This window comes from Meleagris gallopavo, unplaced genomic scaffold (assembly GCF_905368555.1).
Source record: "Meleagris gallopavo unplaced genomic scaffold, MGAL_WU_HG_1.1 scaffold_1, whole genome shotgun sequence".
Lineage (NCBI taxonomy): Eukaryota > Metazoa > Chordata > Aves > Galliformes > Phasianidae > Meleagris > Meleagris gallopavo.
In genome coordinates this window covers 301,952-329,179 of record NW_028147015.1, presented here as the reverse complement: position 1 = coordinate 329,179, position 27,228 = coordinate 301,952, and the positions used below count along the sequence as shown (strand labels likewise).

Genomic DNA, 27,228 nt, shown 5'->3' with positions numbered 1-27,228 from the left:
GGGACATTGGGAGCAATGGGGACATTGGGGTCATTGGGAGCAATGGGGACATTGGGAGCAATGGGGACGTTGGGGACATTGGATGGGAGCAATGGGGACATTGGGGACATTGGGAGCAATGGGGACATTGGGAGCAATGGGAGCAATGAGGACATTGAGTGCAATGGGGACATTGGGGTCAGTGGGAGGAATGGGGACATTGGGAGCAATGGGGACACTGGGCACATTCAGGGGAATGGGGACATTGGGAGCAATGGGGACATTGGAGACATTGGGAGCAATGGGGACGTTGGGGTCAGTGGGAGGAATGGGGACATTGGGGACATTGGGAGCGATGGGGACATTGGGGACATTCAGGGGAATGGGGACATTGGGAGCAATGGGGACGTTGGGGACATTGGGAGCAATGGGGACGTTGGGGTCATTGGGAGCAATGGGGACATTGGGAGCAATGGGGACATTGGGGACATTGGGAGCAATGGGGACATTGGGGTCAGTGGGAGGAATGGGGACATTGGGAGCAATGGGGACATTGGGAGCAATGGGGACATTGGGGACATTGGGAGCAATGGGGACATTGGGGTCAGTGGGAGGAATGGGGACATTGAGTGCAATGGGGACATTGGGAGCAATGGGGACATTGGGGTCAGTGGGAGGAATGGGGACATTGGGGTCATTGGGAGCAGTGGGGGCATTGGGGACATTCAGGGGAATGGGGACATTGGGGACATTGGGAGCAATGGAAACATTGGGTGTAATGGGGACATTGGGGGTCAATGGGGACATTGGGGACATTCAGGGGAATGGGGACATTGGGGACATTGGGAGCAATGGGGACATTGGGGCCAGTGGGGACATTGGGGACATTCAGGGGAACGGGGACATTGGGGACATTGGGAGCAGTGGGGACACGGGGCATTCAGGGGAATGGGGACATTGGGGACATTGGGTGCAATGGGGACATTGGGGTCAGTGGGAGGAATGGGGACATTGGGGGCATTGGGAGGAATGGGGACATTGGGGTCAGTGGGAGGAATGGGGACATTGGGAGCAATGGGGACACTGGGGACATTCGGGGGAATGGGTCTGTGGAGCATTGAGTCAATGGGTCAGTGGGGCATTGGGGTCAGTGGGTCAGTGGGACATTGGGTCAGTGGGTCAGTGGGACATTGGGGTCGGTGGGGCATTGGGGTCAGTGGGGGCATTGGGGTCAGTGGGGTCAGTGGGACATTGGGGTCAGTGGGTCAGTGGGACATTGGGGTCGGTGGGGCATTGGGGTCAGTGGGGTCATTGGGGTCAGTGGGTCAATGTGGACATTGGGGTCAGTGGGTCAGTGGGGCATTGGGGTCAGTGGCTCAGTGGGTCAATGTGACATTGGGGTCAGTGGGGTCAGTGGGTCAGTGTGCCATTGGGGTCAGTGGGTCAGTGGGACATTGGGGTCAGTGGGACATTGGGGTCAGTGGGTCAATGGGGCATTAGGGTCAGTGGGGTCAGTGGGTCAGTGTGCCATTGGGGTCAGTGGGGTCAGTGGGGTCAGTGGGGCATTGGGGTCAATGTGGCATTGGGGTCAGTGGGACATTGGGGTCAGTGGGGACATTGGGGTCAGTGAGTCAGTGTGCTATTGGGTCAGTGGGTCAATGGGGTATTGGGGTCGGTGGGTCAGTGGGGCATTGGGGTCAGTGGGTCAGTGGGGTCAGTGGGGCATTGGGGCATTGGGGTCAGTGGGTCAGTGGGGTCAGTGGGGTCGGTGGGTCAGTGGGTCAGTGGGTCAGTGGGACATTGGGGTCAGTGGGGTCAGTGGGTCAATGTGACATTGGGGTCAGTGGGGTTGGTGGGTCAGTGGGGCATTGGGGTCAGTGGGACATTGGGGTCAGTGGGGCATTGGGGTCGGTGTGTCAGTGGGGCATTGGGGTCAGTGGGACATTGGGATCAGTGGGTCAATGGGGCATTGGGGTCAGTGGGTCAGTGGGTCAGTGGGGCATTGGGGTCAGTGGGTCACTGTGCCATTGGGGTCGGTGGGTCAGTGTGCCATTGGGGTCAGTGGGGTCAGTGGGTCAGTGGGGCATTGGGGTCAATGGGACATTGGGGTCAGTGGGACATTGGGGTCAGTGGGGCATTGGGGTCAGTGGGTCAGTGGGACATTGGGGTTGGTGGGTCAGTGGGGACATTGGGTCAGTGGGTCAGTGGGGTCAGTGGGTCGGTGGGTCAGTGGGGACATTGGGGTCAGTGGGTCAGTGGGGTCAGTGGGTCAGTGGGGCATTGGAGTCAGTGGGTCAGTGGGGTCAGTGGGTCAGAGGTCAGTGGGTCAGTGGGACATTGGGGTCAGTGGGTCAGTGGGACATTGGGGTCAGTGGGTCAGTGGGTCAATGTGACATTGGGGTCAGTGGGTCGGTGGGTCAGTGGGGGCATTGGGGTCAGTGGGACATTGGGGTCAGTGGGCATTGGGGTCGGTGGGTCAGTGGGGCATTGGGGTCAGTGGGGTCAGTGGGTCAGTGGGGCATTGGAACATTGGGGTCAGTGGGTCAGTGGGTCGGTGGGGACAATAAAGACATTGGGGTCAGTGGGACATTGGGATCAGTGGGTCAATGGGGCATTGGGGTCAGTGGGGTCAGTGGGTCAGTGGGGACATTGGGGTCAGTGGGTCAGTGGGTCAGTGTGCCATTGGGGTCAGTGGGTCAGTGGGGTCAGTGGGTCAGTGGGACATTGGGGTCAGTGGGTCAGTGGGGTCAGTGGGTCAGTGGGACATTGGGGTCAGTGGGGCATTGGGGTCAGTGGGGCATTGGGGTCAGTGGGTCAGTGGGGCATTGGGGTCAGTGGGGCATTGGGGTCAGTGGGTCAGTGGGGCATTGGGGTCAGTGGGACATTGGGGTCGGGGGTCAGTGGGGCATTGGAACATTGGGGTCAGTGGGTCAGTGGGTCGGTGGGGCATTGGGGTCAGTGGGTCAGTGGGTCAGTGTGCCATTGGGGTCAGTGGGACATTGGGATCAGTGGGTCAATGGGGCATTGGGTCAGTGGGTCAGTGGGTCAGTGGGGCATTGGGGTCAGTGGGTCAGTGGGATCAGTGGGTCAATGGGGCATTGGGGTCAGTGGGGTCAGTGGGTCAGTGGGGCAATTGGAACATTGGGGTCAGTGGGTCAGTGGGTCGTGGGGCGATTGGGGTCAGTGGGACATTGGGATCAGTGGGTCAATGGGGCATTGGGCAGTGGTCAGTGGGGTCAGTGGGGTCAGTGGGGCATTGGGGTCAGTGGGTCAGTGGGGCATTGGGGTCAGTGGGTCAGTGGGTCAGTGTGGCATTGGGGTCAGTGGGGTCAGTGGGGTCAGTGGGTCAGTGGGCACAATGGGGTCAGTGGGTCAGTGGGGTCAGTGGGTCAGTGGGTCATGGGGTGGGTCAGTGGGGCAATTGGGGTCATGGGTCAGTGGGGTCATTGGGGTCAGTGGGTCAGTGGGGACATTGGGGTCAGTGGGGCATTGGGTCAGTGGGTCAGTGGGGCATTGGGGTCAGTGGGTCAGTTGGGTCAGGTGTGCCATTGGGGTCGGTGGGTCAGTGGGGTCAGTGGGGTCAGTGGGGACATTGGGGTCAGTAGTGGGGTCAGTGGGGACATTGGGGTCAGTGGGGCATTGGGGTCAGTGGGGGCATTGGGGTCAGTGGGTCAGTGGGGACATTGGGGTCAGTGGGGTCATTGGGGTCAGTGGGGACATTGGGGTCAGTGGGGTCATTGGGGTCAGTGGGGACATTGGGGTCAGTGGGGTCATTGGGGTCAGTGGGGACATTGGGGTCAGTGGGGAGAATGGGGTCAGTGGGGTCAGTGGGGTCATTGGGGTCAATGGGGTCAGTGGGTAGATTGGGGTCAGTGGGGTCAGTGTGGTCAGTGGGTACAGTGGGGTCAGTGGGGTCAGTGTGGTCAGTGGGTACAGTGGGGTCAGTGGGGTCAGTGTGGTCAGTGGGTACAGTGGGGTCAGTGGGTCGGTGGGGGGTCGGTGGGGTCAGTGGGGACATTGGGGTCAGTGGAGACATTGGGGTCGGTGGGGTCATTGGGGTCACTGTGCTCATTGGGGTCAGTGGGGTCAGTGGGGTCAGTGTGGACAATGGGGTCAGTGGGTACAGTGGGGTCAGTGGGGTCAGTGGGGTCAGTGGGGTCAGTGGGGTCAGTGGGGTCAGTGGGGACATTGGGGTCATTGGGGTCAGTGGGGTCAGTGGGGTCGGTGGGTACGGTGGGTACGGTGGGGTCAGTGGGTACAGTGGGTCAGTGGGGTCAGTGGGGTCAGTGGGGTCAGTGGGGTCAGTGGGGTCAGTGGGTACAGTGGGGACAGTGGGGTCGGTGGGGTCAGTGGGGTCGGTGGGGACATTGGGGTCGGTGGGTCGCGGTGGGGTCATTGGGGTCGGTGGGTACAGTGGAGTCGGTGGGGACATTGGGGTCGGTGGGGTCAATGGGAACATTGGGGTCAGTGGGGTCAGTGGGGTCAGTGGGGTCAATGGGGACATTGGGGTCAGTGGGGACAGTGGGGCAGTGGGCATTGGGTCGGTGGGTCGGTGTGGCATTGCGGTGTGGCGGTGCGTGACCGAGCTGGCGGGGGCTGCGGTGCCAGGTTTACGCGGTGGCCACGAGCGTCAGCAACGCCTGCACGCGCATCCCGCGAATGACCGGCGAGGAGAAGGAGTTCGAGAGCATCGAGCGCGGTCAGTGCTGCCCCCTGCCGGCACACAGCGTCCCCAAAGGGTCACCTTGTGTCACCTGTGTGTCCCCAAAGTGCCACCTCTGTGTGTCCCCAAGTGTCACTGCGTGTCACTGTGTGTCCCCAAAGGGTCTCCTGTGTCCCCAAAGTGTCACCTTGTGTCACCTGTGTGTCCCCAAAGTGTCGCCATGTGTCACCAGGTGTCACTGCGTGTCACTGCATGTCCCCAAAGTGTCTCCTGTGTCCCCAAAGTGTCGCCTTGTGTCACCTGCGTGTCCCCAAAGTGTCACCTCTGCCGCCTCTGTGTCCCCAAAGTTTCACCGTGTGTCGCCTGTGTGTCCCCAAAGTGTCACCTCGTGCCACTGCATGTCCCCAAAGGGTCTCCTGTGTCCCCAAAGTGTCACCTTGGGTCCCCTCTCTGTCCCCAAAGTGTCACCGTGTGTCACCTGTGTGTCCCCAAAGTGTCCCCAAGTGTCACCTCGTGTCACTGTGTGTCCCCAAAGTGTCACCTGTGTCCCCAAAGTGTCACCTTGTGTCACCTGTGTGTCCCCAAAGTGTCACCGTGTGTCACTGTGTGTCACTGCATGTCCCCAAAGGGTCTCCTGTGTCCCCAAAGTGTCACCTGTGTCACCTGCATGTCCCCAAAGTGTCACCTTGTGTCACCGTGTGTCACTGTGTGTCCCCAAAGGGTCTCCTGTGTCCCCAAAGTGTCGCCGTGTGTCACCTGTGTGTCCCCAAAGTGTCACCGTGTGTCACTGCGTGTCTCTGCGTGTCCACAAAGGGTCTCCTGTGTCCCCAAAGTGTCACCTTGTGCCACCTGTGTGTCCCCAAAGTGTCACCGTGTGTCACCAGGTGTCACTTTGTGTCACTGTGTGTCCCCAAAGGGTCTCCTGTGTCCCCAAAGTGTCACCTTGTGCCACCTGTGTGTCCCCAAAGTGTCACCTTGTGTCACCTGTGTGTCCCCAAAGTGTCACCGCGTGTCACTGTGTGTCACTGCATGTCCCCAAAATGTCTCCTGTGTCCCCAAAGTGTCACCTGTGTCACCTGTGTGTCCCCAAAGTGTCACCATGTGTCACCTGTGTGTCCCCAAAATGTCACCAGGTGTCACTGCGTGTCACTGCATGTCCCCAAAATGTCTCCTGTGTCACCAAAGTGTCACCTTGTGTCACCTGTGTGTCCCCAGAGTGTCACCTTGTGTCACCAGGTGTCACTGCGTGTCACTGCATGTCCCCAAAATGTCACCAGGTGTCACTGTGTGTCACTGCGTGTCCCCAAAATGTCTCCTGTGTCCCCAAAGTGTCGCCTGTGCGCCTGTGTGTCCCCAAAGTGTCACCTTGTGTCACAGTGTCACTGTGTGTCCCAAAATGTCTCTTGTGTCCCCAAGTGTCGCCTGTGCCGCCTGTGTGTCCCAAAGTGTCACCTGTGTCACTGTGTGTCACTGCTGTCCCCAAAATGTCTCTTGTGTCACCAAAGTGTCACCTGTGCCACCTGTGTGTCCCCAAAGTGTCACCGTGTGTCACCAGGTGTCACCTTGTGTCACCACTGTCCCCAAAATGTCTCCTGTGTCCCAAAGTGTCACCTGTGCCACCTGTGTGTCCCCAAAGTGTCACCGTGTGTCACCAGGTGTCACCAAGTGTCACTCGTGTTCCCAAAATGTCTCTTGTGTCCCCAAAGTGTCACCTTGTGTCACCTGTGTGTCCCCAAAGTGTCACCATGTGTCACCAGGTGTCACTGCGTGTCACTGCATGTCCCCAAAATGTCTCCTGTGTCCCCAAAGTGTCGCCTGTGCCACCTGTGTGTCCCCAAAGTGTCCCTGTGCTGCCACCTTTGTGTCCCCCAAAGTGTCGCCGTGTCGTCCACCTGTGTGTCCCCCAAAGTGTCACCAGTGTGTCACCTGTGTGTCCCCAAAGTGTCACCAGGTGTCACTGCATGTCCCCAAAATGTTTCCTGTGTCCCCAAAGTGTCACCTTGTGACACCTTTGTGTCCCCAAAGTCTCACCGTGTGTCACCTGTGTGTCCCCAAAGTGTCACCAGGTGTCACTGCATGTCCCCAAAATGTCTCCTGTGTCCCCAAAGTGTCACCTTGTGCCACCAGGTGTCACTGCGTGTCTCTGCGTGTCCCCAAAATGTCTCCTGTGTCCCCAAAGTGTCACCTTGTGTCACCTGTGTGTCCCCAAAGTGTCACCGTGTGTCGCCAGATGCCACTGTGTGTCACTGTGACGCGTGTGTCCCCAAAGCATCACCTGTGTGTCACTGTGTGTCACCTGTGTCACCTGTGTGTCCCCAAAGTGTCGCCTTGTGTCACCCGTATGTCACTCGTGTGTCCCCAAAGTGTCCCCAAAGTGTCACCAGGTGTCTGTCCCCAAATATCCCCATGTCTGTCCCCATGGCATCCTCCCGTCTGTCCCCAAATGTCCCCCTGGCCCCAGATGTCCCATGTCTGTCCCCATGGTGTCCCCTGTCTGTCCCCGCCATGTCCACATGTCTGTCCCCAAATGTCCCCCTGTCTGTCCCTATGATGTCCCCCTGTCTGTCCCTTTGGTGTCCCCCTGTTTGTCCCCATGGTGTCCTCCTGTCTGTCCCCACGGTGTCCCCATGTCTGTCCCCATAATGTCCTCAAATGTCCCCCTGTCTTTTTGCTTGGTGTCCTCCTATCTGTCCCCAAATGTCCCCACGTCTGTCCCCATGATGTCCCCGTATCTGTCCCCAGATGTCCCCCTGTCTGTCCCCACAGTGTCCCCATTTTTCCCCACAATGTCGCCATATCTGTCCCTTCGGTGTCCCCCTGTCTGTTCTCACGGTGTCCTCTTGTCTGTCCCCAAATGTCCCCATTGTGACCCTCTGTCTGTCCCCAAATGTCCCCATGTCTGTCCCTAAGGTGTCCCCAGATATCCCCAATGTCCCCCTGTCTGTCCCCATGGTGTCCTCCTGTCTGTCCCCAGATGTCCCCCTGTCTGTCCCCACAATGTCCCCCTGTCTGTCCCCATGGTGTCCTCCTATCTGTCCCCAGATGTCCCCCTGTCTGTCCCCATGGTGTCCCCCTGTCTGTCCCCATGGTGTCCTCCTGTCTGTCCCCAGATGTCCCCCTGTCTGTCCCCACAATGTCCCCCTGTCTATCCCCGGATGTCCCCTGTCTGTCCCCGGATGTCCCCCTGTCTGTCCCCGCGGTGTCCCCATGTCTGTCCCCAGATGTCCCCCTGTCTGTCCCCGTGGTGTCCCCCCGTCTGTCCCCATATGTCCCCCTGTCTGTCCCCGCGGTGTCCCCCTGTCTGTCCCCAGATGTCCCCCTGTCTGTCCCCGCGGTGTCCCCCCGTCTGTCCCCAGATGTCCCCCTGTCTGTCCTGTGGTGTCCCCCCGTCTGTCCCCGCGGTGTCCCCCTGTCTGTCCCCGCGATGTCCCCCGTCTGTCCCCGTGGTGTCCCCCCGTCTGTCCCCATATGTCCCCTTGTCTGTCCCCAGATGTCCCCCCGTCTATCCCCGGATGTCCCCCCATCTGTCCCCGCGATGTCCCCCATCTGTCCCCCGGTTGTCCCCCGTCTGTCCCCAGATGTCCCCCTGTCTGTCCTGTGGTGTCCCCCCGTCTGTCCCTGCGATGTCCCCCCGTCTGTCCCCAGATGTCCCCCATCTATCCCCGGATGTCCCCCTGTCTGTCCCCGCGGTGTCCCCCCGTCTGTCCCCGCGGTGTCCCCCTGTCTGTCCCCGCGGTGTCCCCCGTCTGTCCCCAGATGTCCCCCTGTCTGTCCTGTGGTGTCCCCCCGTCTGTCCCTGCGATGTCCCCCCGTCTGTCCCCATATGTCCCCTTGTCTGTCCCCAGATGTCCCCCCATCTATCCCCGGATGTCCCCCTGTCTGTCCTCGCGGTGTCCCCCCGTCTGTCCCCAGATGTCCCCTTGTCTGTCCCCAGATGTCCCCCTGTCTGTCCTGTGGTGTCCCCCCGTCTGTCCCCGCGATGTCCCCCCGTCTGTCCCCATATGTCCCCTTGTCTGTCCCCAGATGTCCCCCATCTATCCCCGGATGTCCCCCTGTCTGTCCCCGCGGTGTCCCCATGTCTGTCCCCAGATGTCCCCCTGTCTGTCCCCGCGGTGTCCCCCCATCTATCCCTGGATGTCCCCCGTCTGTCCCCGCGGTGTCCCCCCGTCTGTCCCCAGATGTCCCCCTGTCTGTCCTTTGGTGTCCCCCTGTCTGTCCCCGCGGTGTCCCCCCGTCTGTCCCCGTGGTGTCCCCCCGTCTGTCCCCGCGATGTCCCCCCGTCTGTCCCCATATGTCCCCTTGTCTGTCCCCAGATGTCCCCCAGTCTATCCCCGGATGTCCCCCTGTCTGTCCCCCGGTGTCCCCCCGTCTGTCCCCGCGATGTCCCCCCGTCTGTCCCTGCGGTGTCCCCATGTCTGTCCCCAGATGTCCCCCCATCTATCCCTGGATGTCCCCCCGTCTGTCCCCGCGGTGTCCCCCCGTCTGTCCCCATATGTCCCCCCGTCTATCCCTGGATGTCCCCATGTCTGTCCCCGCAGTGTCCCCCTGTCTGTCCCCAGATGTCTCCCCTGTCTGTCCCCATATGTCCCCCTGTCTGTCCCCAGATGTCCCCCCATCTATCCCTGGATGTCCCCCCGTCTGTCCCCGCGGTGTCCCCCCGTCTGTCCCCAGATGTCCCCCCGTCTGTCCCCAGATGTCCCCCTGTCTGTCCTGTGGTGTCCCCCCGTCTGTCCCCGCGGTGTCCCCCCGTCTGTCCCCATATGTCCCCTTGTCTGTCCCCAGATGTCCCCCCATCTATCCCCAGATGTCCCCCCGTCTGTCCCCGCGGTGTCCCCCTGTCTGTCCCCAGATGTCCCCCCATCTATCCCCGGATGTCCCCCTGTCTGTCCCCGCGGTGTCCCATGTCTGTCCCCAGATGTCCCCCCGTCTGTCCCGCGGTGTCCCCCGTCTGTCCCGCGGTTCCCCCCACGAGCGCCCTGCTGTGTCCCCGCAGACGATCGCTACGTGCACCCCCAGCAGGAGGCCTTTTCCATCCAGCTCATCTCCCCCGTCAGCTGGGAGGCCATTCCCAACACACGGTGAGCGGGGGGCGAGGGGACACCGGGGACGTGGGGACATCGGGGGACGTGGGGACATCGGGGGACGTGGGGGGACATGGGGATGTGGGGGGACGTGGGGACATCAGGGGATGTGGGGGGACATGGGGACACCGGGGGACGTGGGGACACCGGGGGACGTGGGGACATCGGGGGACGTGGGGACATCGGGGGACGTGGGGGGACATGGGGATGTGGGGGGATGTGGGGACATCAGGGGACGTGGGGGGACATGGGTGGATGTGGGGGGACGTGGGGACATCAGGGGACATGGGGACACCAGGGGACGTGGGGGGACATGGGGATGTGGGGGGACGTGGGGGGACGTGGGGACACCAGGGGATGTGGGGACATCAGGGGACGTGGGGGACGTGGGCGGATGTGGGGGGACATGGGGACACCAGGGGACGTGGGGACATCGGGGGACGTGGGGACACCAGGGGACGTGGGGACATCGGGGGATGTGGGGGACATGGGGACACCAGGGGACGTGGGGACATCGGGGACGTGGGACACTTAGGGATGTGGAGGGACATGGGATGTGGGGGACGTGGGGACATCAGGGGACGTGGGGACATCGGGGGACGTGGGGACACCAGGGACGTGGGGACATCAGGGGACGTGGGGGGACATGGGCGATGTGGGGGGACGTGGGGACACCAGGGGACGTGGGGACATCAGGGGACATGGGGACACCAGGGGATGTGGGGACATCAGGGGATGTGGGGGGACATGGGCGGATGTGGGGGGACATGGGGACACCAGGGGACGTGGGGACATCAGGGGGACGTGGGGGGACATGGGGGTGTGGGGGGACGTGGGGACACCAGGGGACGTGGGGACATCAGGGGACGTGGGGGGACATGGGGGTGTGGGGGGACGTGGGGACACCAGGGGATGTGGGGATATGGAGTGGGATGTGGGAGTGGGGTATGAGTGGGGATGGATGTGGGGGATATGGGATGTGGGATGTGGGATGTGGGATGGGATGTGGGGATATGGGATGTGGGATGTGGATGTGGGGATATGGGATGTGGGGATATGGGATGTGGGGATATGGAGTGGGGATATGGGATGTGGGGATATGGGAGGGGATGTGGGATGGGGATATGGGATGTGGGGGATGGGAAGGGGATGGGGATAGGGATGTGGGGATATGGGATGATGGGGGATTGGATGGGGATGGGGGATGGATGGGGGATATGATGTGGGATAGTGGGATTGGGATGTGGGGATATGGGATGGGAGGGAGTGGGGATTGGGATGGGTGGGATGTGTGGGGATATGGGATGTGGGATATGGGAGTGGGGAGTGGTGGGGATATGGGATGTGGGGGATATGGGATGTGGGGATGTGGGATGTGGGGATTGGGAGTGGGGATTGGGGATTGGGATGGGGATGTGGGGATATGGGATGGGGATGTGGGATGGATGGGGATGGTGGAGTGGGATATGGGGAGTGTGTGGGGGATTGGGATGTGGGGATATGGGATGTGGGATAGGGATGTGGGGATGTGGGGATATGGGGATGGTGGGGGGATATGGGATGGGGGAATGGGATGTGGGGATGAGTGGGATGTGGTGGGATGTGGGAATGGGATGTGGGGGATATGGGATGTGGGGGATTGGGATGGGGATATGGGATGTGGGGATATGGTGATGGGGATGTGGGATTGGGATGTGGGGATGGGATGTGGGGGATGTGGGATGGGGGATGGGGTATGTGGATGTGGGGATATGGGATGTGGGGGATGGGATGGGGGGATATGGGATGGGGATGTGGGATTGGGGATGGTGGGGGATATGGGGATGTGGGGGAGTGGGGGATGTGGGGGATGTGGGTGGAGTGGGATTGGATGGGGATATGGGATGGGGATATGGGATGTGGGGATATGGGGAATTGGGGGATATGGGTGGGGGGATTGGGGATGTGGGGATGTGGGGATGGATTGGGGATGGGGATTGTGGGGATGTGGGGATGTGGGGATGGTGGGGATATGGGATGTGGGGATATGGGATGTGGGGATGTGGGATGGGATGTGGGGGATATGGGATGTGGGGTGGTGGGATATGGGATGGGGGTGGGGATGGGATGTGTGGGGATTGTGGGATGTGGATGATGGGATTGGTGTGGGATATGGGGTATGGGATATGGGATGGGGGGATATGGGGATATGGGATATGGGATGTGGGATATGGGATGTGGAGGATATGGGATGTGGGGGATATGGGGTATGGGATATGGGATGTGGGATATGGAGATATGGGATATGGGATGTGGGTTATGGGGTATGGGATATGGGATGTGGGATATGGGGATATGGGATGTGGGATATGGGATGTGGGGATATGGGGTGTGGGATGTGGGATATGGGATGTGGGGATATGGGATGTGGGATATGGGATGTGGGGATATGGGATGTGGGATGTGGGATATGGGGATATGGGGATATGGGATGTGGGTGTGGGGGATTTGGGATGGGTGGATGTGGGATATGGGATGTGGAGATGTGAGATATGGGATCGAGGAATGTGGATATGGGGGATATGGGATGGGGGGATATGGGGTATGGGGATATGGGATGTGGGATATGGGATATGGGATATGGGATGTGGGATATGGGGATATGGGATATGGGATGTGGGATATGGGATGTGGGGATATGGGATGTGGGATGTGGGATATGGGGATATGGGATATGGGATGTGGGATATGGATATGGGGATATGGGATGTGGGATGTGGGATATGGGGATATGGGGATATGGGATGTGGGGTGTGGGGGATTTGGGATGGGTGGATGTGGGATATGGGATGTGGAGATGTGAGATATGGGATGTGGGATATGGGATGTGGGGGATATGGGATGGGGGGATATGGGGTATGGGATATGGGATGTGGGGGATATGGGATGTGGGGATATTGGATGTGGGGATATGGGATGTGGGGGATATGGGGATGTGGGATATGGGATGTGGGTTATGGGATGTGGGTTATGGGATGTGGGTTATGGGATGTTGGGGGATATGGGGATATGGGAGATGGGATTCAGGATATGGGATATGGGATCTGGGATGTGTGATATAGGGTATAGGATATGTGATATGGGATGTGGGATACAGGATATGGGATGTGGGATGTGTGATATAGGATATAGGATATCGGATATGAGATATATGATATAGGATATAGAGTATAGGATATAGGATATGGGATATAGGGTATAGGATATGTGATATGGGATGTGGGATACAGGATATGGGATATGGGATGTGGGATGTGTGATATAGGATATAGGATGTGGGATGTGTGATATGGGATGTGGGATACAGGATAGGGGATATGGGATATGGGATCTGGGCTGTGTGATATAGGATATAGGATGTGGGATCCGGGATGTGTGTTATAGGATGTGGGATGTGGGATGTGGGATGTGGGATATGGGATATAGGATACAGGATCTGGGATGTGTGATATAGGATATAGGATGTGGGCTGTGGGATGTGGGATGTCGGATATAGGATATAGGACATAGGATATAGGACATAGCATATAGGACATAGGACATAGGATATAGGACATAGGACATAGCATATAGGACATAGGATATAGGATATAGGATATAGGATCTAGGACATAGGACATAGGACATAGGATATAGGATATAGGATATAGGACATAGGATATAGGACATAGGACATAGGACATAGGATATAGGATATAGGACATAGGATATAGGACATAGGACATAGGATATAGGATATAGGACATAGGACATAGGATATAGGATATAGGACATAGGATATAGGACATAGGACATAGGATATAGGATATAGGACATAGGATATAGGATATAGGACATAGGATATAGGACATAGGACATAGGATATAGGACATAGGATATAGGACATAGGACATAGGATATAGGACATAGGATATAGGACATAGGACATAGGACATAGGATATAGGACATAGGACATAGGACATAGGACATAGGATATAGGACATAGGACATAGGATATAGGACATAGGACATAGGATATAGGACATAGGACATAGGACATAGGATATAGGACATAGGACATAGGACATAGGACATAGGATATAGGACATAGGATATAGGATATAGGACATAGGACATAGGATATAGGATATAGGACATAGGACATAGGACATAGGACATAGGACATAGGACATAGGACATAGGACATAGGACATAGGACATAGGACATAGGACATAGGACATAGGACATAGGATATAGGACATAGGACATAGGACATAGGACATAGGACATAGGATATAGGACATAGGACATAGAATATAGGATATAGGATATAGGAATAGGACATAGGATATGGATATAGGACATAGGACATAGGATATAAGATATAGGATATAGGATATAGGATATAGGGAATAGGACATAGGACATAGGATTCAGGATAGGACATAGGACATAGGATATAGGGATATAGGATATAGGACATAGGATATAGGATATAGGATATAGGAATTAGGACATAGGACATAGGATATAGGATATAGGATATAGGACATAGGATATAGGATATAGGATATAGGACATAGGATATAGGACATAGGATATAGGATATGGGACATAGGACATAGGACATAGGTATAGGATTAGGACATAGGATATAGGACATGGGATATAGGATATAGGACATAGGATATAGGACATAGGATATAGGATCTAGGACATAGGATATAGGATATAGGACATAGGACTATAGGACATAGGATATAGGATATAGGATATAGGACATAGGATATAGGACATAGGACATAGGGATATGGGATATAGGACATAGGACATAGGACATTAGGACATAGGAATAGGACATAGGATATAGGATATAGGATATAGGACATAGGATATAGGACATAGGACATAGGACATAGGATATAGGACATAGGATATAGGACATAGGACATAGGATATAGGACATAGGTATAGGAATAGGACATAGGACATAGGATATAGGATATAGGATATAGGACATAGGACATAGGATATAGGACATAGGACATAGGACATAGGACATAGGACATAGGACATAGGACATAGGACATAGGACATAGGATATAGGACATAGGACATAGGACATAGGACATAGGACATAGGATATAGGACAATGGACATAGGATTAGGATATAGGATATAGGATATAGGACATAGGACATAGGATATAGGACATAGGACATAGGACATAGGATATAGATATAGGATATAGGTGATAGGATATAGGATATGGATGGACATAGGACATTAGGATATAGGATATAGGACATAGGACATAGGATATAGGATATAGGGATAGTAGGACATAGGATATAGGATATAGGATATAGGATATAGGACATAGGACATAGGATATAGGATATAGGACATAGGACATAGGATATAGGATATAGGATATAGGACATAGGATATAGGACATAGGATATAGGATATAGGACATAGGACATAGGACATAGGATATAGGATCTAGGACATAGGACATAGGACATAGGATGATATAGGACATAGGACATAGGATATAGGACATAGGATATAGGATCTAGGATATAGGATATAGGACGTAGGACATAGGACGTAGGATATAGGATTAGGACATAGGATATAGGACATAGGATATAGGATATAGGATCTAGGACATAGGACATAGGATAAGGACATAGGACATAGGATATAGGATATAGGAACTAGGACATAGGACGTAGGATATAGGATTAGGACATAGGACATAGGACATAGGATATAGGATATAGGATATAGTAGGACATAGGACTAAGGATAAAGGACATAGGACATAGGATATAGGATATAGGACATAGGACATAGGATATAGGATATAGGATATAGGACATAGGACATAGGATATAGGACATAGGACATAGGATATAGGACATAGGACATAGGATATAGGATATAGGACATAGGACATAGGATACAGGATATAGGACATAGGACATAGGATATAGGATATAGGACATAGGACATAGGACATAGGACATAGGACATAGGACATAGGAAATAGGACATAGGATATAGGACATAGGACATAGGATATAGGACATAGGACATAGGACATAGGACATAGGACATAGGATATAGGACATAGGACATAGGATATAGGATATAGGATATAGGACATAGGACATAGGATATAGGATATAAAATATAGGACATAGCATATAGGACATAGGACAGGATATAGGATATAGGACATAGGACATAGGACATAGGACATAGGACATAGGATATAGGAATAGGACATAGGGTATAGGATATAGGATATAGGACATAGGACATAGGATATAGGACATAGGATATAGGACATAGGACATAGGATATAGGATATAGGATATAGGACATAGGACATAGGATATAGGATATAGGATATAGGACATAGGACATAGGATATAGGATATAGGACATAGGACATAGGACATAGGACATAGGATATAGGACATAGGATATAGGACATAGGACATAGGATATAGGACATAGGACATAGGACATAGTACATAGGACTAGGACATAGGACATAGGACATAGGATATAGGACATAGGATATAGGACATAGGACATAGGACATAGGACATAGGATCTAGGACATAGGATATAGGACATAGGACATAGGATATAGGACATAGGACATAGGATATAGGATATAGGACATAGGACGTAGGACATAGGACATAGGATATAGGATATAGGACATAGGATATAGGACATAGGACATAGGATCTAGGACATAGGATATAGGACATAGGATATAGGATTCTAGGACATAGGATATAGGACATAGGACATAGGACATAGGACATAGGATATAGGACATAGGGTATAGGACATAGGATATAGGACATAGGACATAGGACATAGGATATAGGACATAGGACATAGGACATAGGACATAGGATATAGGACATAGGACATAGGATATAGGATATAGGACATAGGATATAGGACATAGGACATAGGACATAGGATATAGGACATAGGACATAGGACATAGGACATAGGATATAGGACATAGGATATAGGATATAGGACATAGGACATAGTATATAGGATATAGGATATAGGACATAGGACATAGGATATAGGACATAGGACATAGGACATAGGACATAGGACATAGGACATAGGACATAGGACATAGGACATAGGATATAGGACATAGGACATAGGACATAGGACATAGGACATAGGATATAGGACATAGGACATAGTATATAGGATATAGGATATAGGACATAGGACATAGGATATAGGACATAGGACATAGGACATAGGATATAAGATATAGGATATAGGGTATAGGATATAGGATATAGGACATAGGACATAGGATATAGGATATAGGACATAGGATATAGGACATAGGACATAGGATATAGGACATAGGATATAGGATATAGGATATAGGACATAGGATATAGGACATAGGACATAGGATATAGGACATAGGACATAGGATATAGGACATAGGATATAGGATATAGGACATAGGATATAGGACATAGGACATAGGACATAGGATATAGGACATAGGATATAGGATATAGGACATAGGATATAGGACATAGGACATAGGACATAGGATATAGGACATAGGATATAGGATATAGGATATAGGACATAGGATATAGGATATAGGACATAGGATATAGGACATAGGACATAGGATATAGGACATAGGACATAGGATATAGGACATAGGATATAGGATATAGGATATAGGACATAGGATATAGGACATAGGACATAGGATATAGGACATAGGACATAGGATATAGGACATAGGATATAGGATATAGGACATAGGATATAGGATATAGGATATAGGACATAGGATATAGGATATAGGACATAGGATATAGGACATAGGACATAGGATATAGGACATAGGATATAGGATATAGGATATAGGACATAGGATATAGGACATAGGACATAGGATATAGGACATAGGACATAGGATATAGGACATAGGATATAGGATATAGGATATAGGACATAGGACATAGGATCTAGGACATAGGACATAGGACATAGGATATAGGATATAGGATATAGGACAGCAGAGTTGGTGCCCGCAGGATCGATCTGGAGGAATGGGAGCACGTGACCTGCATGAAAACCGTCTCACTCAAGAGCGAGGAAACCGTGTCCGGTCTGAAGGGATACGTGGCCGTGGGGACCTGTCTGATGCAGGGCGAGGAGGTGACCTGCAGGGGCAGGGTGAGACTGGGACATTGGGGACATTGGGGACATTTGGGGACATTTGGGGACATTTGGGGACGTGACTGATGCAGGGCGAGGATGGGACGTGCAGGGGCAGGTTGAGAATGGGGACACTGGGGACATTTGGGGACATTTGGGGACTTGTGTGATGCAGGGCGAGGAGGTGACGTGCAGGGGCAGGGTGAGACTGGGGACATTGGGGACATTGGGGACATTTGGGGACATTTGGGGACATTTGGGCACGTGTCTGATGCAGGGCGAGGAGGTGACGTGCTGGGCAGGGTGCTGGGGACATTGGGGACATTTGGGGACATTTGGGGACATTTGGGGACGTGTCTGATGCAGGGCGAGGATTTGGTGACGTGCACGGGCAGGGTCAGACTTGGGACATTGGGGACACTTTGGGGACATTTGGGTGACATTTGGGGACACTTTGGTGTCAGCTTGGGGACGTTGGGACTTTGGGGTCACTTGTGGCGTTTGGGGAACTTTTGGGGTCACTTTGGGTCATTTTGGGGTACATTTGGGGTCACTTTGGGCTCACTGTTGGGGTGAACTTTGGGGTCACCTTTGGGCTGATGTTTGGGGTCACTTTGGGTCAGCTTTGGGGTCACTTATGGGCTCATGTTTGGGTTGCACCTTTGGGGTCCTTGGCAGCTTGGACTTTGGGTCACTTTGGGGTCATGTTTGGGGTCACTTTTGGGGTCACGTTTGGGGTCACTTTGGGGTCACTTTGGGTCAGCTTTGGGGTCACTTTGGGGTCACTTGGCCATGTTTGGGACTGTCACTTTTGGGGTCACCCTTTGGGACACTTTTGGGGTCAACTTTGGGGTCACTTTGGGCTGATGTTTGGGGTGACTTTGGGGTCAGCTTTGGGCTCATTTTTGGGGTCACTTTGGGGTCACCTTTGGGCTGGCGTTTGGGGTCAACTTTGGGTCCGCTTTGGGCTCATGTTTGGGGTCAACTTTGGGGTCACCTTTGGGGTCACCTTTGGGCTGATGTTTGGGGTCTACTTTGGGGTCGACTTTGGGGTCACCTTTGGGCTGATGTTTGGGGTGACTTTGGGGTCGGCTTTGGGCTGATGTTTGGGGTGACTTTGGGGTCAACTTTGGGGTCACCTTTGGGCTCATGTTTGGGGTGACTTTGGGGTCACCTATGGGCTCATGTTTGGGGTGACTTTGGGGTCACCTTTGGGCTGATGTTTGGGGTGACTTTGGGGACAGCTTTGGGGTCCCCTTTGGGCTCATGTTTAGGGTCACCTTTGAGGTCACCTTTGGGCTCATGTTTGGGGTGACTTTGGGGTCAGCTTTGGGTCAGCTTTGGGCCCACGTTGGTGTCACGTTTGGGGCCGTCCCTTTTGGGGTCACCCTTTGGGACACCTTTGGGTCAACTGTGGGGTTTTGGGCTGATGTTTGGGGTCACCTTTGGGGTCCCTTTGGGCTCATGTTTGGGGTGACTTTGGGGTCGACTTTGGGCTCATGTTTGGGGTGACTTTGGGGTCACTTGGGCTGACGTTTGGGGTCAACTTTGGGTCAGCTTTGGGCTCATGTTTGGGGTCACCTTTGGGGTCACCTATTGGGTGACGTTTGGGGTCACTTTGGGTCAGCTTTGGGCCACTTTGGGGTCTTGGCACTTTGGGGTCACTTTGGGGTCACTTTGGGCTGATGTTTGGGGTGACTTTGGGGTCACCTTTGGGGTCACCTTTGGGCTGATGTTTGGGGTGACTTTGGGGTCACTTTGGGGTCACCTATGGGCTCATGTTTGGGGTAACTTTGGGGTCACCTTTGGGCTGATGTTTGGGGTGACTTTGGGGTCAGCTTTGGGGTCACCTTTGGGCTCATGTTTGGGGTCACCTTTGGGGTCAGCTTTGGGGTCCCCTTTGGGCTCATGTTTGGGGTCAACTTTGGGTCACCTTTGGGCTGATGTTTGGGGTGACTTTGGGGTCAGCTTTGGGGTCACCTTTGGGCTCACGTTTGGTGTCACGTTTGGGGCAGCTTTGGGGTCCCCCAACTTTGGGGTCACCTTTGGGGTCATATTTAATATGACATTGGGGTGACCTTTGGGGTCACCTTTGGGGCCACCTTTGGGGTCATATTTAGTATGACATTGGGGTCACCTTTGGGGTCACCTTTGGCTGATGTTTGGGGTGACCTTTGGGGTCAGCTTTGGGGCCACGTTGGTGTCACGTTTGGGGCCGTCCCTTTTGGGGTCACCCTTTGGGACACCTTTGAGGTCAACTGTGGGGTCACCTATGGGCTGATGTTTGGGGTGACTTTGGGGTCACCTTTGGGGTCACCTTTGGGCTGATGTTTGGGGTCACTTTGGGGTCAGCTTCGGGGTCCCCTTTGGGCTGATGTTTGGGGTCAACTTTGGGGTCACTGTTGGGGTCAACTTCGGGTCAGCTTTGGGGCTCACGTTTGGGGCCGTCCCTTTTGGGGCCACCTTTGGGCTGATGTTTGGGGTGACTTTGGGGTCAGCTTTGGGGCCACGTTGGTGTCACGTTTGGGGCCGTCCCTTTTGGGGTCACCCTTTGGGACACCTTTGGGGTCACCTTTGGGGTCATACTTAGGATGAACTTTGGGGTCACCTTTGGGCTGATGTTTGGGGTCACCTTTGGGGTCACTTTTGGGGTCATATTTAGTATGACATTGGGGTCACCTTTGGGGTCACCTATGGGCTCATGTTTGGGGTCAACTTTGGGGTCACCTTTGGGGTCATATTTAATATGACATTGGGGTGACCTTTGGGGTCACCTTTGGGGCCACCTTTGGGGTCATATTTGTAGTGACATTGGGGTCAACTTTGGGGTCACCTATGGGCTCATGTTTGGGGTCACCTTTGGGGTCACCTTTGGGTCAGCTTTGGGGCCACGTTGGTGTCACGTTTGGGGCCGTCCCTTTTGGGGTCACCCTTTGGGACACCTTTGGGGTCAACTGTGGGGTCACCTATGGGCTGATGTTTGGGGTGACTTTGGGGTCACCTTTGGGGTCACCTTTGGGCTGATGTTTGGGGTCAACTTTGGGGTCAGCTTTGGGGTCCCCTTTGGGCTCATGTTTGGGGTCAACTTTGGGGTCACCGTTGGGGTCAACTTTGGGTCAGCTTTGGGGCCACGTTGGTGTCATGTTTGGGGCCGTCCCTTTTGGGGTCACCCTTTGGGACACCTTTGGGGTCACCTTTGGGGTCATACTTAGGATGAATTTGGGGTCACCTTTGGGCTGATGTTTGGGGTCACCTTTGGGGTCACCTTTGGGGTCATATTTAGTATGACATTGGGGTCACCTTTGGGGTCACCTTTGGGGTCACCTATGGGCTCACGTTTGGGGTCAACTTTGGGGTCACCTTTGGGGTCACCTATTTAATATGACATTGGGGTGGCTTTGGGGTCACCTTTGGGGCCACCTTTGGGGTCATATTTAGTATGACATTGGGGTCACCTTTGGGGTCACCTTTGGGCTGATGTTTGGGGTGACCTTTGGGGTCAGCTTTGGGGCCACGTTGGTGTCACGTTTGGGGCCGTCCCTTTTGGGGTCACCCTTTGGGACACCTTTGAGGTCAACTGTGGGGTCACCTATGGGCTGATGTTTGGGGTGACTTTGGGGTCACCTTTGGGGTCACCTTTGGGCTGATGTTTGGGGTCAACTTTGGGGTCACCGTTGGGGTCGACTTCGGGTCAGCTTTGGGGCCACATTGGTGTCACGTTTGGGGCCGTCCCTTTTGGGGTCACCCTTTGGGACACCTTTGGGGTCACCTTTGGGCTCATGTTTGGGGTCACCTTTGGGGTCATCTTTGGGCTCATGTTTGGGGTCACCTTTGGGGTCACCTTTGGGCTGATGTTTGGGGTGACTTTGGGGTCACCTTTGGGGTCCCCTTTGGGCTGATGTTTGGGGTGACTTTGGGGTCTCCTTTGGGGTCCCCTTTGGGCTCATGTTTGGGGTGACTTTGGGGTCAACTTTGGGGTCACCTATGGGCTGATGTTTGGGGTGACTTTGGGGTCACCTTTGGGGTCACCTTTGGGCTGATGTTTGGGGTCACTTTGGGGTCACCTTTGGGGTCACCTTTGGGCTCATGTTTGGGGTCAACTTTGGGGTCACCGTTGGGGTCCACCTTTGGGCTGATGTTTGGGGTGACTTTGGGGTCAGCTTTGGGGCCACGTTGGTGTCACGTTTGGGGCCGTCCCTTTTGGGGTCACCCTTTGGGACACCTTTGGGGTCAACTGTGGGGTCCCCTTTGGGCTCATGTTTGGGGTCACCTTTGGGCTCATGTTTGGGGTCGACTTTGGGGTCTCCTTTGGGGTCACCTTTGGGCTCATGTTTGGGGTGACTTTGGGGTCGACTTTGGGCTCATGTTTGGGGTCACCTTTGGGGTCACCTTTGGGCTGATGTTTGGGGTCAACTTTGGGGTCAGCTTTGGGGTCCCCTTTGGGCTCATGTTTGGGGTCAACTTTGGGGTCACCGTTGGGGTCAACTTCGGGTCAGCTTTGGGGCCACGTTGGTGTCACGTTTGGGGCCGTCCCTTTTGGGGTCACCCTTTGGGACCCCCGCCGAGCCGTTGCGTCCCCCCAGATCCTGATCATGGATGTGATCGAGGTGGTGCCGGAACCGGGGCAGCCCCTGACCAAGAATAAATTCAAGGTTCTGTACGAGAAGGAGCAGAAGGGCCCCGTCACTGCGCTCTGCCACTGCAACGGGTACCTCGTGTCCGCCATAGGGCAGAAGGTGGGGCGGGGGGGGGGGTATGGGGGCGGGGCTGGGACGGGGAGGGGGGATGGGGGGAGATATGGGGTGGTGGAGGGGGTTGTGGGGGGATATGGGGGGTGTGGGGGATGTTGGGGGGGGTTTTGGGGGGTGAGGGTTATATGGGGTCTGGGTGGGTCGTGGGTATTTGGGGGGTCTGTGGGTGTTTGGGGTGGTTATGGGGTTTTGGTGGGGATTTGGGGATGTTGGGGTTATGGGGTCTGGGGTGGGGTTTGGGGGGAGTGTGGGTGTTGGGGGGGTGGGGGATATGGGGGCTGGGTTTGGGGTGTGGGTTGGTTTGGGGCGTGGTTTGGGGTGGGGTGGGGTTTGGGGGTCTGTGGGTTTTGGGTCGTGGTTTGGGGTCTGGGGTTTGGGTGTCTGGGGTCTGTGGGTTTTTGGGTCTGTGGTTTTTGGGGTCGGGGTCGGGTTTGGGCTGTGGGTCTGGGTTTGGGTGTGTGGGTTGGGGTCTGTGGGTTTCGGGGTTTGGGGTCTGGGTTGGGTTTTTGGGTTGTGTTGGGTCGGGGTTTTGGGGTCTGGTTTGGGGATCTGGGGTGTTGGGGTTGGTTTTGGGGTCGTGGGTTTTGGGGCTGGGGTTTTGGGGTCTGTGGGTTGGGGTTTTGGGGTTTTGGGTTGGGTCTGTGGTTTTTGGGGTCTGTGGTTTGTCTGGGTTTCTGGGTTTCTGGCTTTGGGGTCTGTGGGTTTTTGGGGTCTGTGGTTTTGGGGTTTCTGGGTTTGGGGTCTGTGGGTTTTTGGGGTCTGTGGGTTTCTGGGGTTTCTGGGGTCTGTGGGTTTCTGGGTTTCTGGCTTTGGGGTCTGTGGGTTTATGGGGTTTGTGAGTTTCTGGCTTTGGGGTCTGTGGTTTTTGGGGTCTGTGGGTTTCTGGGTTTCTGGCTTTGGGGTCTGTGGGTTTTTGGGGTCTGTGGGTTTCTGGGTTTTCTGGGTTTTGGGGTCTGTGGGTTTTGGGCTTTGGGGTCTTTGGGTTTTGTCTGGGTTTCTGGGTTTCTGGGTTTCTGGCTTTGGGTTCTGTGGGTTTTTGGGGTCTGTGGGTTTGTCTGGTCTGTGGGTTTCTGGGTTTGGGGTCTGTGGGTTTTTGGGGTCTGTGGGTTTTGGGTCTGTGGGTTTCTGGGTTTCTGGGTTGGGGGTTTCTGGCTTTGGGGTCTGTGGGTTTTGGTGGTGTCTTGGGTTTCGGGCTTTGGGGTCTGTGGGTTTATTTGGGGTCTGTGGGTTTTTGGGGTCCTTTGGGTCTTTGGGGTTCTTGGGGTCTTTGGGTTATTGGGGTCTGTGGGTCTGGCTTTGGGGTCTTTGGGTTTTTGGGGTCTTTGGGCTTGTTTGGGGCTTTGGGGTCTGTTGGTTTTGGGTCTTGGTCGCTTTGGGTCTGTGTGGGTTTTTTGGGGTCTTTGGGTTTTGGGTCTGTGGGGTTGTGGGTTTTTGGGGTCGTTGGGGTACTTCGGGTCTTGGGCGTTGGTGTAGGTTTTGGGCGTCGTTTTGGGGTTTCTGGCTTGGGTCTGTGGGTTTTGGGGGTCTGTTCTGGGTTTCGGGTGGTCTGGGGGTCTGTGGTTTTTTGGGGTCTGTGGGGTCTGCCTGTGGGTCCTGTTTCTGGGCGGGTTGGGGGGTCTGTGGGGTTTTTGGGGTCTGGGGGGTGGGTTGGGGTCTGTGGGTTGGGTCTGGGTTTGGGGGTATGGGTTGGGTGTCTGGGTTTCTGGTTGGGGGTTTATGGGGTTATGGGTGTGGGTGTTTGGGGTCTGGGGGGTTGTGGGGGTTGGGGTCTGGGGTGGTTTTGGGGGTGTGGGTGTTGGGGGTCTGGGGTTTGGGGTGTGGGTTTTGGTGGGGTCTGTGGGTTTTGGGGTCTGGGTGTTTGGGGGGGTTTGTGGGTTTGGGGTCTGTGGGGTTTTGGGGTCTGTGGGTTTTGGGGTCTGGGGTGGGGTCTGGGGTTGGTTTGGGTGGGGGTCTGTGGGTTTTTGGCTTTGGGGTTTCTGGGTTTTTGGGGTCTGTGGGTTTCTGGGTTTTTGGTTTTTGGGGTCTGTGGGTTTCTGGGTTTCTGGGTCTGTGGGTTTTTGGGGTCTGTGGTTTTGGGGTCTGGGGGCGGTTTTGGGTCTTGGGTCTGGGTTTTTGGGGTCTGTGGGTTTTTGGGGTCTGGGGTTTTGGGGTTGTCTGGGTTTGGGTCTGTGGGTTTTTGGGGTCTGTGGGTTTTTGGGGTCTGTGGGTTTCTGGGTTTATGGGGTCTGTGGGTTTCTGGCTTTGGGGTCTGTGGGTTTTTGGGGTCTGTGGGTTTCGGTTTTGGGTCTGTGGGTTTCTGGGTTTATGGGGTCTGTGGGTTTTTGGGGTCTGTGGGTTTTTGGGGTCTGTGGGTTTCTGGGTTTTGGGGTCTGTGGGTTTCTGGGTTTTCTGGCTTTGGTCTGTGGGTTTTTGGGGTCTGTGTGTTTCTGGGTTTATGGGGTCTGTGGGTTTTTGGGGTTTGTGGGTTTTTGGGGTCTGTGGGTTTCTGGGTTTTTGGGGTCTGTGGGTTTCTGGGTTTCTGGGTCTGTGGGTTTTTGGGGTCTGTGGGTTTTTGGGGTCTGTGGGTTTCTGGCTTTGGGGTCTGTGGGTTTTTGGGGTCTGTGGGTTTTTGGGGTCTGTGGTTTCTGGGTTTATGGGGTCTGTGGGTTTTTGGGGTCTGTGGGTTTTTGGGGTCTGTGGGTTTCTGGGTTTATGGGTCTGTGGGTTTTTGGGGTCTGTGGTTTTTGGGTTTCTGGCTTTGGGGTCTGTGGGTTTTTGGGGTCTGTGGGTTTTTGGGGTCTGTGTGTTTCTGGGTTTATGGGGTCTGTGGGTTTTTGGGGTCTGTGGGTTTTTGGGGTCTGTGTGTTTCTGGGTTTATGGGGTCTGTGGGTTTTTGGGGTCTGTGGGTTTTTGGGGTCTGTGGGTTTCTGGGTTTTTGGGGTCTGTGGGTTTCTGGGGTCTGTGGGTTTTTGGGGTCTGTGGGTTTCTGGCTTTGGGGTCTGGGTTTTTGGGGTCTGTGTGTTTCTGGGTTTATGGGGTCTGTGGGTTTTTGGGGTTTGTGGGTTTTTGGGGTCTGTGGGTTTCTGGGTTTATGGGGTCTGTGGGTTTTTGGGGTCTGTGGGTTTCTGGTTTTTGGGGTCTGTGGGTTTTTGGGGTCTGTGGGTTTCTGGGTTTCTGGCTTTGGGGTCTGTGGGTTTCTGGGGTCTGTGGGTTTCTGGCTTTGGGGTCTGTGGGTTTTTGGGGTCTGTGGGTTTCTGGCTTTGGGGTCTGTGGGTTTTTGGGGTCTGTGTGTTTCTGGGTTTATGGGGTCTGTGGGTTTCTGGCTTTGGGTCTGTGGGTTTCTGGGTTTCTGGCTTTGGGGTCTGTGGGTTTTTGGGGTCTGTGGGTTTCTGGCTTTGGGGTCTGTGGGTTTTTGGGGTCTGTGTGTTTCTGGGTTTATGGGGTCTGTGGGTTTTTGGGGTCTGTGTGTTTCTGGGTTTCTGGGGTCTGTGGGTTTCTGGGTTTCTGGGGTCTGTGGGTTTTTGGGGTCTGTGGGTTTCTGGGGTTTCTGGCTTTGGGGTCTGTGGGTTTTTGGGGTCTGTGGGTTTCTGGGGTCTGTGGGTTTCTGGGGTTTCTGGCTTTGGGGTCTGTGGGTTTTTGGGGTCTGTGTGTTTCTGGGTTTATGGGGTCCGTCCCGCAGATCTTCCTGTGGAGCCTGAAGGACAACGAGCTGACCGGGATGGCCTTCATTGACACCCAGCTCTACATCCACCAGATGATCAGGTGGGGTCAAAGGGCACCGGGGGTCACCGCGGGTCAAAGGTCATCCGAGGTCGTGGCGGCCTTTGGGGGGGGAGGGGCGCAGTGGGCTCTGCATTTTAGTCTGGGTTTCTGTGGGTTGATGGTCTGCCATCCCATAATTCCCCCGTAATCCCATAATTCCGTGCGTTTGTGGTGCCCCATCCCATAATAATTCCCCCATAATCCCATAATTCCGTGGGTTATATGGTCCCCCATCCTATAATTCCCCCGTAATCCCATAATTCCATGGTTTGTGGTCCCCCATCCCATAGTAATTCCCCCATAATCCCATAATTCCATGCCTTTATGCTCCCCCATCCCATAGTAATTCCCCCATAATCCCATAGTTCTACAGGTTTGTGGTCCCCCATCCCATAATAATTCCCCGTAATCCCATAATTCTGTAGATTTTTGCTCCCCCATCCCATAATAATTCCCCCATAATCCCATAATTCCGTGGGTTTGTGGTCCCCCATCCCATAATAATTCCCCCATAATCCCATAATTCTGTGGTATTATGGTCCCCCATCCCATAATAATTCCCCCATAATCCCATAATTCTGTGGTATTATGGTCCCCAATCCCATAATAATTCCCCCGTAATCCCATAATTCCATGCGCTTATGGTCCCCCATCCCATAATAATTCCCCCATAATCCCATTATTCTGTGGTATTATGATCCCCCGTCCCATAATAATTCCCCCATAATCCCATAATTCTG

The 27,228-nt window shown here is 54.4% G+C and overlaps 1 protein-coding gene across 2 annotated transcripts in view; it reads left to right on the top strand.

The window, feature by feature from the left end:
* Positions 1-4,539: 4,539 nt before the first annotated feature.
* Positions 4,540-27,228, top strand: part of CPSF1 (cleavage and polyadenylation specific factor 1) — a 58,286-nt gene continuing 35,597 nt past the window's right edge. The window contains exons 1-5 of one of the 2 annotated variants that reach the window (XM_085215050.1): positions 4,540-4,678; positions 9,636-9,720; positions 17,873-17,996; positions 22,580-22,732; positions 26,406-26,488. In XM_085215050.1, the coding sequence (XP_085071176.1) occupies positions 4,639-4,678; positions 9,636-9,720; positions 17,873-17,996; positions 22,580-22,732; positions 26,406-26,488 (485 nt within the window). In that variant the 5' untranslated portion in view covers positions 4,540-4,638. Of the gene's footprint in view, positions 4,679-9,635; positions 9,721-17,872; positions 18,015-22,579; positions 22,733-26,405; positions 26,489-27,228 lie in introns of both variants that reach the window. The other variant, XM_085215048.1, reaches the window with a different exon arrangement.